The sequence below is a fragment of the Chiroxiphia lanceolata genome, chromosome 4 (assembly GCF_009829145.1).
Source record: "Chiroxiphia lanceolata isolate bChiLan1 chromosome 4, bChiLan1.pri, whole genome shotgun sequence".
NCBI lineage: Eukaryota > Metazoa > Chordata > Aves > Passeriformes > Pipridae > Chiroxiphia > Chiroxiphia lanceolata.
In genome coordinates this window covers 46,377,206-46,392,612 of record NC_045640.1, presented here as the reverse complement: position 1 = coordinate 46,392,612, position 15,407 = coordinate 46,377,206, and the positions used below count along the sequence as shown (strand labels likewise).

The window sequence follows — 15,407 nt, the reverse complement described above, 5'->3', positions numbered from 1 at the left end:
GTTTGGGAACCTTCCCCTGGGATCAAAAAAAAAAGTGCCTTTCTCTGTCATCTTTTGTAACAGAAAGCTGTCATAAAGTTTTTGAAGCTGCCTGTTATTTTTAACTTGTCCTTTGTCCTTCATTGAAAGAAATCACATCTTCTCTGACAAAAGAGTGCCTAGCATGTTATGTACATACACACATGCACATTTTTGAGTGCCTGCAGTGAAGTTCAACACAGTGTTAAGAAAATGTTGCTGAACAAGGCACAACCATGCTAAAGTTATTCACACGGGGATCTGATAAAAAAAAAAGGTTGAAAATAAACAAATATCCCCCTCAACAAACCATTGGATTGAAGAGAGTGTGATGAGAGGAGATGCTTGATGAGCTGGTTTGGGAAGTGCAGTAGGCTGGCTCCGAATCTGTGACTTGGATTTCTGGCCTAGCATTTTGCAGGTGCTAAAAGTGTGCTTCCCATTAAAAGCTGGCAGCTGCAAGTGTGGCAGGGTGTCTGGCAAGGGGAAGCTGAGCAGCATGGCTGTTCACTTACTGCATGGCTGCTCCTGCCCCTGGGTAGCAGAGTGAATGCTGGCAGCATGGCCCTCGTAGTTGCCCAGCCTCTAGTTCATGGCCAGAATGGCATGATAAGTTGTCATGTTTTATGGCAGACCTATGGCCAGGCTCCAGGTCAGAGATTTATCACTGTTACCTGTGCTCCCTGAAGTATTTAGTCTCAGTATTTCCTTGAAACAGCCCCTCTGGTTGAAAGCCATGTTGCAAAACAGCCTCTGCTCTGCAGCTGCTGCGTTGTACAAGTTTTGTGCATGATTCTGCTTCTGTGGCATATACCAAGTGTATCCAGCCCCATCTGAATCTTGCAGGTGAGCGCTGGAACTGGGAGCTGCCCACAAAGTTGTGATTCTGCTGGAGACGGCATTTTTGCCACTTGCTTTATGCTGCTTTATCCTCATTGCATAATGCAGCATGATGCAGATAATCCAGTCATCATTACAAAAGGATTTAAAACTCCTTTTTAATCAGAAGTCATTTTTAATAAAGCTTTGCCTTGCTTGGAGGACTGTTCTCTTGGCTTGTGTGTTTAAGAAAATGCAGGAGGCTGAGGGGAGGTGGGAGGGAACCAGATTAGGGAGAAGGGAGCCGGGTACTTCTCTCTGGCTCCGAGGCAGCTGGTGGTGAAGTCCAGAGCTGTGGGATATGTTTCCACTAGCACCAAGCATGCAAAATCCTTATGTGTGCAGATAGAAGCATCTAGTAAGTGTGTGCTTTCTCTGAATTTTTCCCTCACAGAGCAAACTTTTGGTGGCTCGCTCTAGTCCAATCTGGTTTATGCTTCCCCTTTCAACCCTCTGCGTCCAAAACACTGGTAGTCTTCTGGGGCCTCCTGCATCTCAAAACAAACTGTGGTCCTGGACAAAGTGCAGCAGGGGAAGGGGTGCTCTTTGCTTCTCTTCTAATGGCCATTTGTGTGTGACTGATCTTGTTCCTTTGGTTGTTGCTCTGCCATTGTATTGTGTAAAGTGAACTGTCGAAAATAACACATGAACTCTGAGTTGCCCGGAAACATGTCCTCCTCTCCTCCTGTATGCTGACATTTTGCCCACTTTTCTGGCAGCAGCCAGCTTTTGAGCTGCCACACCTGCTTCACCTCCCCTCAGAGCAAGCCTGGCTGGGGGCCTGAACTCCAATGCTGAACGACATTTGAGAGCAAGCATCCTGTTGCTTCATGTGTTTTTCAGTCCCAGTAGTCCTTGCTCTTGGGATATCTCAACCATATGCTTAAGATGTCCCTGAGTCTCTCCTCTTCGATCAGTTTGAGTAAATGACTGGGAAGTTTTAAGGCTGGCTGTTCCTAAGACAGATCCCCTCTGAGGGGATTGGTGCTGGGCATATTCAGAGGAGAACAGCAAGGTTGCAGTTCAGGTAAGTTGGTGAAACATCTGAAGGAGAGGGGCCAGGGCTGTGTTGCAGTGACACTGGTAAGTATATCAGTTATCACCTGGTGGAAATCTGCCTGGAGAAAACCTGAAAGTAATACAGGTTTACAGCACAAATAGTACCAGGGTACCAGGAAGGAGCTCAGCTCTGAGACAGTCCCATGATCTCCTGGGAAGGTGCTGGGGAGTAGAGGAGACAGTGGAGGAATTAAGTGTTCTCCTATCAGTACTGCTGCCTCCCTGGGATGCTGATGAGTTTTTTACAGGCCCCAGGGCTCTTTCCTGTTTCAGTAGCAAGCATGACTACCATAGAAGTGATTTTAAGCAGCAAAAATGGATGCTGCAATTTACCTTTGGGCACTGAGAACCCAGACCAGATGGCACTTAGCAGGCAATGAGCTCTACAGGAGTTAAGTAGCAAAGCTATCGTTTCTGAATTGGTGTGACTTACCATTGGAAGGCATTTCAGTGGCAGAATAAAAAGTAGTAAGAATTGGTTTTGGCAGAGATAGTAAAACAATCTCTAATATTAAGTCTATAAGTAAACACTTTTCCTCGGGCAAAAGGTATTTTTAAGCAAAAACTAGCTATTTTGTTGATTTACAGTTATTACTTGTCACTTGTTTGGATATTAGGGAACTAGAGGATTCAGAGAAGAATGGTTAAATTATTGGAAGTGCTAAAGAATCACCACAAAAATTAAAAAAAAATAAATTTAAATGATTAGTTTTCATTCCCTCTGGAAAGGGAACAAGTAAAAGCTATTAAAAGTAAAAGGATAGACAAAGCTTTGTTCTTGTTCATTGAGCAATACAAAGCCAGCAGCTTGCTCAGACTTCGAATACAGCAATTTTGGTAATAACAAATATATTTAAAACCAAACAGAGAAGATATGAAACACATCTGTTGACACGGGGAAACTCGGGCTCTGAGCTTTGTGGAGTGCTGCTTGGGCACTGCCGTGTGCACCAACAATGCTTTTATAGTGGCCTTACGCATGAGACCAAGAGGAAAGTTGGCCATTGGTCTCGGTGCTCTGCTCCCTCTGATTTTAGCTATATAGCTTGATGCAAATCTACACCACACTATGTCTGACAAGGAAGAAACACTTGACTAAGGATCTACTTATGAAACTTCAGTGTAAAGGGAAAAAATATATGCAGAGAAGCAAATTATATCTGATGTCCTTGTAATTAAGGAAACTTCAGGTTCCTAGTCAGCTAATACCATACCTGTGGTCAGCATGTAGTGTGGGGATTGTTATTAGCTAGTAGAAAGTAGGTAGCTTTGTAGGAAAAGAGCCAAGGAGGCATTTTGTTTCAATTAAGTATGAGCTTAGAATAAATTCTGTGATGTACATGCATAGACCAAATTCTGCAGTAAAGTGACTTCAGTACAAAGTCATGTTAACAGATTAAAACAGAGATTAGTTTAAGCCAGTTCAATAACCAGGTGAAACAATTGATTTAAAATTTGAGCATGAGTGGGACCTATGGTATTTAGACTTTGCTCCTTAGACTAGTCAATGATGAAGAGTAAAAAAAAAAAATGTTCCTGTGCTTAAGTGGGCTCTGTGTTTGTCCTGCTGAACAGCAAATGTTTTAGAGTGACCAAAATAGCTTTCCAGAGGAGTATTGCACATGCATCTCACCTTAAATGATCTGGGAGAGAATAGTTACCACAACAGGTTTGAAAATATAGCACCTTCCAATTCAGTTTGCAGAACACACCGAAGTGTTGGAATGGCCCTAAGGCTACAGCAACTCATGGAGCCAAGTTACTTTCACCTCGAAAGGAGTTTATTTAATTTCAGGGAAAACTGTTGGGCAGGACATGTACATGCATGTCTTGCATGTGTGTTTTGGTTTGTTCTCCTTTTTCTTGTCTGGCAAAAGGCAAGTAAATAATAAAAATATAAAAGTAAAAAGGTTACTACAAAGGAAACTTCATGTCTTTCAATCCCCAGCTGGACTTTGGTGAATTTCTAGAAGAGGGGCTTCATGGCCAGGATCCTACCTTCAGGCATGGCATGCATGCACATCTGTGGGGAAGGAGCAAGTCAACAAGGAAAAAAACTTGACCCACGTGCTCTTCCAGCCTTTGTCTGTCTTCAGCACAGAGATCTGTGTCTTCAATAATGCTTAAAGACACTTTGCCAGTAAATGGTCTGGTCTCTTTGTGAACCCTTGTATTGCAGCAGGGAGTTCTGCAGCTTGTGCTTCCTATTGCTTTTCTTCAAGTGCACCACACTGTACCTGTGTCAAGGCTTTCTAGTGTTTGAGTTGGAGCAGGCAGAAAATAATCAGTCAGTTCAGGGTGCAATATTGTAGCTAGACTATTGTGAGGAAAAAATATCTTGCAGACTTGCCTAATTCTCTAAATTTAGCAGAAGGGCAGGCAGAGGTCTGGCCCTGCCTCATAAGTTGCATAAGGCTGGAAGTCAGCGGGACTGAGTCTTGTAAGCCCTGCTCCAGGGGCTGGGTTTTCACATGGCCAGCTATTAATGCGTTTTGATCCAAACATAAGAGCCAGAGAGGTAGCAGGATGCTGACCAGTCCTGGTAGCTCCCTCCAAACTTCAGTGAACCCTGCTTGTTAACTTTGTTTATTACATTAATGTCATTGAGAGCTCTTTTTTTTTCCTTTAGTGGAACCTGCATTGTGCTGATCATCTGGATGAAAGAAGGCTCAGCATCTTCACTGTGATGGAGGTGTAATAGCTTTGGAATTAATGTTTAGAAAGGTGGGCTCAGACTGGTGGGAATTGTTGCTGTTTCAACTGTCTGCAGCCGGTGTTGTCTGGAGTTCAGGTGGATGCTCTGTGTGTAGTCATGCCTTGCTGTTACTGGGTGAGAACAGACAGGTTGGGACTGGCTGCAGCTTTCTCTCCAGCTGGTGCCTTGCTTTGGCAGATTGAGAAAGTGCTCATGGCAGATACGGCTGAAGGGGTGGAATTAAAAATAACCAAAAGGTAGATTCTGGGCTTGGTTACTCAGTGACAGGCCTACTTCTATTCTGGGATGAGGATAATTCGCACTGAGCTCATTACACCATGACTCTCCCTTAAAATGCCTTGACAGTCAATTTCGTTCCAGCTAATAAGGTCCTAAAATGTTAATGAGGCAAATCAATTTTTCATGGCTTTGTATTGCAGTCGTCAGAAAGTGCTGTGTTGCAACCTGCTAATTCAAGAAGCTTTTTAGATATTAGAAAGACACAAAATATTCAGCAATTTGGAGGATGCTTTGTTTTCTCAGTTTCTCCCCAGTGCCTCTTCTCATTTTTCTAAGCCTTTATGCTGTGCTATTTGCTTGTCCCTTTTGGTCACATCCTTTCTCCAGTGTCTGCTCTGGTCAGTAATGGGAGGACGTGGCTTGGTCCCACCTGCCCCACTGCACAGGGAGAAGGATGGAGTGCCCAACAGAAAAGGTAGAGTTGAAGCTGGACAAGGGAAGCTACTCATGCTGAAATACTATCTGAAGTACACTGAGTTTGATGGAACAGAGTGGAGAAATGACATCATGTTCATCCTCCTCTCATCTTTTTGGAAGGGGCAGTGGTGTCAAAAGTCACAACCTTCTCTCCTCATGGCAATTTGCTGAGATGTCAGTGTTACCTGGCATAAATGCTGTCTGTGCTCAGTATTTCATGGCTGCTGAAAGAGGAGAGAGAAGTTGCTTTCATTGTTGTAGCCACCTGGTTGGTAGATCAGTTACCTGCACTGGCTTAGGAATAGGTTAGATGCCAACCATCCTTTCTCTGAGCTGCTTATGTGATACTGTCAGAAGGTGACAGAAGGGCTCAAACTTTCATGACTGCTCCTGGAGTTATTTTGAAGGAGCTGTTTTGATCATTTTCTACTGCTCTCCACATTCTCGTTTGTGAGTATGCAGATAGTAAGTACCAGATCGTGTGGTTTCGGAAATGCATGGGGGTTTTTTTGTTTTACTTTTAATTGAATTCCAGTTCTAACTATAATTAACTTCCCTGTGCCTGAGAAGAAGATAATTAACTAATGTTTTGGGACAAACATAGATTTTTCCAAGTTTTATACTTGGAAACCATGTACTGTCACACTGGGAAAGGATGATTTCAAATAACTCCTGAGGGGATATTAGTGTATAAGTTGTAAATTGGTACTTTGAATAATTATCCTCCTGTAGCTACTGAGTCAAGCATTCAGAATGCTTTCCTCACAACTCCTCCACCCAGACGTATTCTCAGTTCAGTGCCAAAGGCTTCACTAGAGCTTTTGCAACCACTGAGGTGTGCCAATGTCCTCTTCTCCTGTGAGAGTGATGGGTTAAGATCTAGCCGACCTTATAATGACTTGGGGAAGGAGGAGGGTGTTTAACCCCCTTAAGCCTTTCAGACCATAGCTGGTGTTTGTGTGACTCTCCCCTTCCCTGAGTGGCTAAAATTAGAGTTAGTGATTGCCAGGTAGAGCATCTGTTTCCGTGTGTCTCCTGGACAGGCCCTGCAGAGCACCTTAGCCTTTGACACAGCCCCAGGCTTCCTGCCAGGGTAATTAGTCTGGTAGCTCCATGGGTAGGAGATAAAGTGCAGGGTGATCTCAGCTGCTGTGGGGAAGAGCTGCCTGGGCTTGAGCTGAGTGCAGCTTCTGCTGCAGGTCTGGGGTTCCTGGCCTGGAAAACTGCGGCTCTGGGTCCTGAAGCTTGACTTGTCAGCTCCAAGCTGAAAAGCACTTCTGTCTGTTTCCAGAGGTTGTTTTGTGTTTCTGTCATCTCACATGAATTAAGAGCCTTGGGAAAACAATTTCCTGTGTAGCCAGCTGGAAGAATATTCAAGGTGAGCCATATATATATCAACAGCTAGAGCTGTGAGGCCTGGAGATGAGGTGATGGCTCGACAGACACCTGGTCCTGTGAATGCAGGAGCTGGAAAGCTCTCCAGTGCTTGGATCAAGCAGCAGCTCCATGGCTGAGCCTGCCCCTCTGGCAGTTGTGATGCTCTAGCGTGGATCTGAGCACCCCCAGAGACTGCTCTGTGTTCAAGGAAGGTGTCATTGTTGAAGTTTTTGGTCTTGAACCCTTCAAAGGAGAAATGGCAAATTGCCATCGGTTTCTTTTGCATATTTTGGAAAGCTCTAACCCTCTCCCTTGCTCTCCATATCCTTTTGCCTGTGCTATTGCCTTCTGTTCTTGGGGAATTACCTCTGCAGGCTAGCCCTTTGCCTTGCAACTGGCTGCCTTTCCCATTCCACATTTCCAGAGCAAGCTTTCTTTTTGTTTCTCTTTTTAAACTGTATTAACTCCCAGCCTCATTTGTTCCTGAGTATGTGCTCATGTGCCGCGCCGATGGGTGGTTCTGCTCAACGGTGTGCCCTTGTGATCAGTGGTTACCAACAGAATTGTCTTCTCTGTTGCTTTTTTTTTCACAGCAGTCTCTCCCACTAGGGCACTTTCACAGGGTGGAATTTTTGTTGTTATTTTTGTTTGCTAGTATTAAGCTCCTTTAACTGGGACTGCAACGTGAGGCTTATGAAACTTTTGTTCATAATGTGCATTTCACCATACTCTGCTCCCTTTTGTGATTTCTCTGCTTTCAGCTTCTTTATTTTTGCTATGTTTGTAGCCAGGAGAACAGCCTCCAGTGAGAAGAAAATTAAATCCTAACTTGGAGGTCTCTATCCAGTCCTCTGCCTCAAGCAGGCCAAGTAGATAAGGTCGCTCAGGACTCCAGAAATAAATCAGCTGCGGAATTCTATCTTTCTGGGGAATATTTTTGTGCGTGACATGCAGGCAGTGCTGTGAGGAGCATATTAAAAATTCATACCAGTACAGAGCAGTATTTTCTGTGCGCAGTGCTTGAGAATAAGCTTGTGCATCATGCACAGCAACATTTGTATGAAGCAAGTAATTAATTTCATCTAAGCAGAGAGTAGCAAAGATAAGATTTAAAGGGCATGGAGTAGAAGCAGGCTGGTTGTGAGACACCATCTCCTTCCCCCTCCTTCTGCCAAGACTCCTGGCAGATTTCTTCTCTACTGTAGAGCTGGCTGCAAGATCCCAGTGTGTGAGGGCATTGCCTGTGCTTACAGCAAAGGGGGAAATCTGTGTACGTGGCTATTGGACTCATCCTGCCTCTGTGACAGCTTTGATCTAATTGTGTAAGTGCTCTGGCTATTGAACCTCAAAACAACTAACAGCCAGGCAGAGAAGCTGTAGCTTCTCCAACCGCAGTCTCTTTGCAGTTGTTTGGATGAAAGGGGGTAGGACTGCATGCAAAGCAAAGGGGTATCATGTAAGCCCTGTTTTTCGACTGCTGTTGGAAACCAAGCATGGAACATGTACTTTTGGTATGCAGGCAGTGTTCAAGTGTCCTCTTCTCTACTTTCCTGAAGGCATGACTGCTGAGTGCTATGCTGAGAGATGTCACAAGCAAAGATTAGTCAAGGGAGGCTTGACAGAGAAGCAGTTGAGGCTGAGATATCTCCTGTCAACTCCACTTGCAGTCTGAAGCCCTTCAGCAAGGAAGAAGAGTGAGAAGGGATTTAGGGTAGGAGAGCATATAAGCAGTGGGGTTGCAAAAACCGTAGTTGGAGCAGCTCTGGGACATGTGGTGGAGTGAGTAGGTCAGTGCTGAAGCAGGGCAGCTGTAGGAGCAGCTTGGTTTTGGCTGTCTCATGCCCCTGTTGTGAAGCATGGGCGCTGTTTCTTCAAGATCTCTAGCAGACTGAAGAGAGAGAAGCAGCACCACAGAGCCGGGGCCACGTCCTGCTCATCCACTTCTTGCTGCAGTGTGTCCCAGTGGGGCCCAGACAGCAGGAATGACAGCATGAAAATGACAAATATCATCAGGCTGATACTGTGCAAATGTCTTCTCCTGGGAGCTCTGAGAGAGAGGAGATGGCATGGCAGGCTGGACAGAGTGTCTCATCCTTAGGCCCTTGCTGCAAATTCTTGATATGTGAACAGGGAACCTTGTGCCACTTAGCACAGCCATGGCAGTGGGAGCTGTGTGAAGGCAAATGGTGGGATTTTCTTCCTTGTATTCAAAACCTTACTCTCTGTTAAGCAGCCAAGTAGGCTTACAGCTGGCTTTGTCTGGCTGCCAGCATGGAGTAACCAAACACTTCTGCAAGTACTCGCTTTTCTTGCTGTCAGCCTCCCTCCTAACTGCCTGATTTGTCATGGGTATCTGGCATTTCATGGGTATTTCCTAAAGGTCAGGGAAGCCTGCTTTTCAGCAAGTGTGGGTCTGATGGCTGGCAGGAGCTCTGAGGGAGGCATCCCTCCCCAAATCATAGTAAATCAAGGACAGAAGGTGTAATGTGGCTGACTGTGTATTTCACCAAAAATTGTAGTCTGATGCTTTTCCATGTTTCTGGGCATATATGGCAGTAGAAGTGTCTTCCTGGTGCACTGAGTGGTGATACCCAGTTAAGCTCCGTCTGGCACATGCAGTTATCCTTGCTGGCTGCAGGCGCTGGCCTGGCCTGGGAACCCAGTGCAAGTGGCACGAAGTTGGCTGTGTCTGTTCTGTGATAAAACAGTGGTAGTGAAGAAGAACATCTTGCTGACATAGAAATATCTGCTTCAGGTGAGCTGGCTAATGCTGTGAGGAAACAGACCTTTCTGGTAGAGCTTTGAGCACGGCTGAAGGTTTTTCCCTGCCTTTCCCTGTGACTACCCACATATAGCAGGTTTCTTTTAAATGGTGTGGGCAGCGTGACTCACTCAGCCCATCTGCCTGGGCGGAGTTTACAAGCCAGCTTATGCTGTGGCCAAACTGACCATGGTAGTTTCATATCAGGGTCTTGGTTTGTGTCTCAACCTTAGCCTGCTGTACAGCACATTTTACCCAGTTGTGGAGACCAGTTTCTGTGCCAAAGCATTGGGAAGGTGGCCATGGGACAGATACAACTTTTCTGCACTATTTGTGCCATTGCAAATGGAGAGGCAGCAAAGGAGCATCTTCCAAAGCATGTGCTTTCTGTTTGCAGGTGCTTTTAACCAGGCTTAGCAGGTGCCTCTCTGCTATCAACTGAACTGGGACTTAGATGCATCTAAACATCAGGCCTTGGTCAGCAAATACCCAGCTTTAAAGTGCCTTTGCAAATAGGGCTCATGCTCTCAAATCAGATGAATCATGTTAAGTGATGCAGATTTGTCTACTGAAAAGTGATGTTGTTCTTTAAACACTCAACTGTCTTAGTCTTTAGCCTTAAGATGAAGTAGTTGGAGTTTTGGTTAAAACCTTAGTGGCTTCTGTGGAAGTTAACATTAAAACAAAGTCCATGTCGAGACTAGGATAAGCTTTGTGGTTGTGTGTGTGCCATTGTAGGCAACCTTTCAGAGAGGACAGGCGGAACTGAAGTTTCCAGTAAAATCTGTGACAGGCTCATGGAGGAATGTGCAACCAAAATACAGACTGGGTAGCCTGTACACAGGGACAGAACAAGCACTGCAGACATGAGCTGCTCCAGCTGCATTTAAACTTTGCAGTTAAACCAAGCAAACACCACCACATGCCAGGCACTTAGCTTTTCCTTTTGTATCAATCAGTACAATACTTCATTGGATCTCCTCTTTCCTACCCTACTGTAGCCCTGAAGACTTCTATTTCTGATCTCCTACAGTTTGAATAATTTCTGAATAGAAATGTGAGGTTTCTGAAACCTCCAAAAGATTCTGGGCCTGGAGAGTTGTATCCAAGCAGTGTGTCTCAATGCTTGTTACGGCTCTAAGATTGCATATTGCAATCGAATTTACGCTGGCTTTTATTCAGCAGTGATGTGAAATGTGATTTAGACAGTTATACCTGGTTTAGTATTGCAATGAGTTTATGCAGCAAAGATGACCAGTTTGCAAAGAGAAGGGAATGAGAACACTCTAGTGGAAAAGCAGTGGGACATCCTGTAGCTGAGAGGGGGAGGAATAGGAAGGAGGCACAGGTAACCTTCTGTCCACTTGGTGCACAATATATCTCATGGAGCAATTGTGAGAAAAGCCTTTCTCCTGAGGAACAGTGTGTATGACAGCAGGAAATGGGAGTGGGGCTGGAGGAGATGTGGATGGGACTGGGAACAGAGTGAGGTGAGCTTTATCCCAGAGGCAACCTAGAGGGGAAGGTAAAACCATGAAGAAAAGGAGGGTGACTGAAGAGCAAAGGGAAGGGGTTTGCCTGCAAATCAGGCATCTGTATTACCCTACAGCAATCTCCTGTGCTTGAGAAGTCACCATCTAAGTATTTCTGAAATGGGAAGATGGAAATGGGAATGAAGGCTCAAGCAGACAAACCAGTCTTATTGCACACCTCTTGTTTAAGATCTAAAGGATATTTGCCCTGTCTTTAAAGTGCATAATGGTGCACTGATTTTATGACACATCTTTCAGAGATGATGTTTTCAGTTAGCAATATTGCAGTTTGGAAGTCAACCTGGAGTTGGAAACTGGGAACTGCTGGGACATGGAGCCCTGTGGTGTACGTGCTTGATGGAATGCAGTGCTGTTTTCAAAGGGTGACAGCTCATGTAATTGAGGACGCTGCCTTGCAGACTTAACTTTGAATTGCAAATCACCATCACGATTCTTTTTGTTTGGGAGAAGTGTCTTCCTTCTTTAAAAGCTGCTGTGCCAGTTCAGGTTTGAGTGTAGGTGTGAGACAGGGGAGATACTCAAACCAAAAGTGAATTCAGATTGCAGACTATAGTGGCAAACTGGAATTACTGGCCCTACAAGTGGGGTATCTCTCAAGGGGAACTGTGTGTGTTCCTTGCAAAGCCCTCCCGTCTGTTTTCACTATATGAAATGACGTGCTTTGGAAAAGCCAAAGGATTTCAGATCAACTATTTCATGAAAGCGAGATGAGAAACTGTGTGAGAAGAAGACAGAAGGAGCATTTGTAGGGCTTCGGGTATGATGGGGCTGACTGTTGTGCCATTGCTGCACAGGCTGGGCAGTACTTCTGCAAAGTGTGATTTCTTTACAGTTTTTCCTGGGGTGCCTGACAATCTCAGTTTAGACACAAGGAGACATTTTCTGATGTTCTTTAACAGGAGAGGAATTTATTGCAAGTGCATTTAAAAATAGAGGAGTCCAAGGACCATCTGTCTTGAGTGTTTTAGTGGAAGTGGGGTCAGCTCATGGTGGCTGCTTGATTGATGGGTCCGGAGGGTTTTGTGTGGACCTGTGGCGGCAGCCTGCTTACAGCTGGCCTGCCTCTGTAAAGACAGTCACTGATTGAGCCAGTTGTGGCCTGGTGACTCTGCTTTGGGTAGGTCTGTTTAGCAGCAATGTAGGCACACTCAGAAGAATTGAGCCCTTGCTGGGCATGGATGCTGTCATCCCAATTGCCTCTGAGAGCAGATCCTACCTGCCAGACAGGTATCAAGAGGTGTTTCTGCTGCTATTGGAAGTCTAAGGTGTGGCTGGACTATACTGAGGACGTGGCATATTGATGGCCGGGGGATCTGCCCTGCTGAGGCCAGTCATGTGTGGAGTGGAGCCAGGAGGAAACTTGATTTGCTCTGAGCGAGCTGTTGGGGAAGTGTTCCTCAGAGCTGGGCATATCTCGGCACCTGCCTTTCCCCTCTCACTGTGCTGACCTGTGTGTGCCCTGAACTACATACTGCAAGGGTGCCAGCAGTGGGGAGCTGCCAACTTGGCACTTGGGCAGCGGAGCTGACGCAACTCATTTCACAGAGGGATACCATGCGTTGTGAGAGCCTCCCCACTGCTGCCAACTGCATCCAGAGCTCGTATCGCCTCCATTATGGAAGAGCTGACAGCTGGGAGCTGGATCCACATGCTCAGCAGACTGTAGTGTAGCAAAGGGCCCTGACAGGATGCAGCAGTAGTCCCATGGCAGTTGTGGCAAGTGTACCCAGGGAGAGGGGCATTAGGGAATCTTCCGTCTAGATGCTATGAATCCCTAAGGAGCTATCGAGTCAGAGTGCAGTGATTCAAAACAGAGATAGGAAAGATTGCAGATGTTATGTTTGTGGCGACCAGCATGTCTCCAAGCTGTAAGCACCAGGACATTCACCATGGTTACATGGATGGGATTGCTTGGGTTGCAGGACCAGTAAGCTCTCTTACTGTGCTCACTTGCATCAGTCATGGATACTACTTGGTGAGGGGGGGGAAGGGCATGCTAAAAGCAAAAATTGCAAAATCTGCCTTGCTGATGGTTAAATATTTTTATTGTTTTCCTTTATTCACAGGAGAACTGCTGAGTCAGCCAAGACCAGAGGGACTGACGGAGATCATCTGTCCCAAGAACGGCAGCGAGCGAGTTAATGTTGCCTTGGTTTACCCCCCCACTCCTACTGTGATCAGCCCTTGTTCCAAGTGAGACCGGAAAGCAGACCTATTCCCCTGTCAGTAGACTCCAGAAAGACTATGTAAAACATGCCCTTGCTAAGCAATTTTTTCTCGAAGGTACCAGCCCCACAGCCTGGGGATTGTTCTAATTACTTGTGGATATAGACAGCCCATGCAAAGGATAAGAAGTACAGTGAAATGGGCTGAGGTGTTCTCTGAGCTGTGTTGCGGCAGATGTAAGACACATAGTGGGCAGGACAGATGAGGAGATAATGCAATCATGAATGGGTTTTGGTAGGATGGGACCTTGGGAGATTTCTGTCCACCCACTGCTCCATGCAAGACCACCTTCACAGGCAGGTCGTATTGCTTGGGACCTGTACAGGTGAGGGTTGGATGACAAAGATGGAGGTGCTACCACCTCTCTGGACTCTAGAGTTACACTATTCTCCTGGGGCAGAACTTTTTTTCCTTCTGTCCCATCTGAGTCTCCCTTATTACAGCTTGGCTTTCATTGCAAGATGCACTGCTGGCTTGTCTTCAAAATGTTCTCCCCCGGATCCCAGGCCAGGTGGACCCCAGGCTATGGTGGTGCATGGGGTTGTCCTGTTCTAGGTGTAGAACTATGCACTTGTCCTTGTTGAATTTCATAGCACTGCTGTTGGCCCAGTCCTCCAATTTAGTGAGGTCCCCCTGGACAGAAGCACTGCCCTCTTGTGTACCTATAGCCTCTGTGTCCTTCATTCCACAGAGTGGGAATGTGCTTGGAAAACAGAGATGTACTGTGGTGGAAACAAACATATGTGGAACAACACTCACAAAAATAGCCAGTGCCTTGGCTTTTTGATGCATAGGTTTGCTTTCAGAACAGAAATTCAGCTGTGGTCTGTTCTAATTGGAGTGGTGCAAGGGAGTTTGGTAAGGAGCTTAGAGGAGCAAGCTGAGTGTCTGTGCAGTGGCTGCTGCTGTACTGTGTGTGAATGCCTATTTCACTTCAGTGTCTGACAGCAGCTTTGGATGCTGTTCTCTCTGTTCAGTACCATCCCATTCCAAAATACCACTTATCTTGATGGAGAATAGCTTTGGTGATGGGTGGGTGTTGGGCTATGTGTGAAGGTGATGTTAAAGTGCCCACCTGGGGCACGAAACAAGGTTGCTGCTCTGATAGTGAGCCACAGGTCACTACTGCCTGTTCGTTTGGTCCTTCTGTGTGTGTACTTGGCACAGCATGTTTCTAACCTAAGGCTGCAGTTTTTGTTGTACTGTGCTGGCAGGCTATGCCTGTGCACTTGTCCTCCTGTCCTCCAGCCTGCCTTCCACAATGTCTGTTAACTGTGTCCCAGTTTCACAGTCACTTTGCTGGCAGGAAACTTGTGTTCTCAAAAAGGCCTGTGTTACTTTTAAAGACCTCATCCTCCCTATTTAGAAGTCTAGAGAAAATTGTGTGTCTTAGATTATTCATCACAAGCGTTATGGACCCTGCTGCTTGTGCTACATTACTTTTTCTTTATCCTTTCCTTTTCCAGATAAACCGTCAGTGCTGGTGCCAAAGGTTTTCCACCGGGCAGAACATGGCTGATGCTCTGCAGTGCTCCCATCTCTCCAGTTGTGGAGTTGTATGCTGACGGGGATCAATGGGACTTTGGACTCTGAAATGCTGTGGGGCAGGGGCAGCTCCCAGGTTGGGGCCTCGTGGCTGGAGTGGATGCAGTCATCTGGAGGCTGGGAATCACAATGAGGCATGAAGCAAAGTGATTGCTGCAGATGGCAGGGCTGCTGGCCAGAGGGAAAGCACTGGGGATAGGTTTCTGTGGACCCATTGATTGCGTGTTGAAAAACCATTTGGATCTCATGATGAATGTAAAAATGTTCTTGGTACCATTTAATTCAGACCTGCTTGGAGGAAAGTATCTTGAAATGAGCTGTAGCTGGATTCCCTGGATTTGTTCCTGGACAAGTGAGTTTTGTGGCAGTTGGCCAAGGCTTTGTTGGGAAGTGGGTTGGTGCTGTGAAACCTTTACAATTGCTTCACCACAAAACAGTTGGCTGTGTCCATGCAGCAGACTTGGGCGGTGGCTGGCAGAGCGGGAGGAGAAGCAGGCTGGGAAATGTTTCCCGCCTTATGCATTCACACATGCTGTGCCATGAAGGTGGTAAGGATGTGCTGTAATCCCACAGGGAT

The 15,407-nt window shown here is 46.0% G+C and overlaps 1 protein-coding gene across 1 annotated transcript in view; it reads left to right on the top strand.

Annotated features, from left to right (window-relative positions):
• MFHAS1 (malignant fibrous histiocytoma amplified sequence 1) overlaps positions 1-15,407 on the top strand; it is a 35,293-nt gene that overhangs the window by 16,402 nt on the left and 3,484 nt on the right. Inside the window, exons 2-3 of the mRNA XM_032686683.1 lie at positions 13,126-13,252; positions 14,752-15,182. Coding sequence (XP_032542574.1) covers positions 13,126-13,252; positions 14,752-14,755 — 131 coding nt within the window. The 3' untranslated portion in view covers positions 14,756-15,182. The remainder of the gene's footprint in view (positions 1-13,125; positions 13,253-14,751; positions 15,183-15,407) is intronic.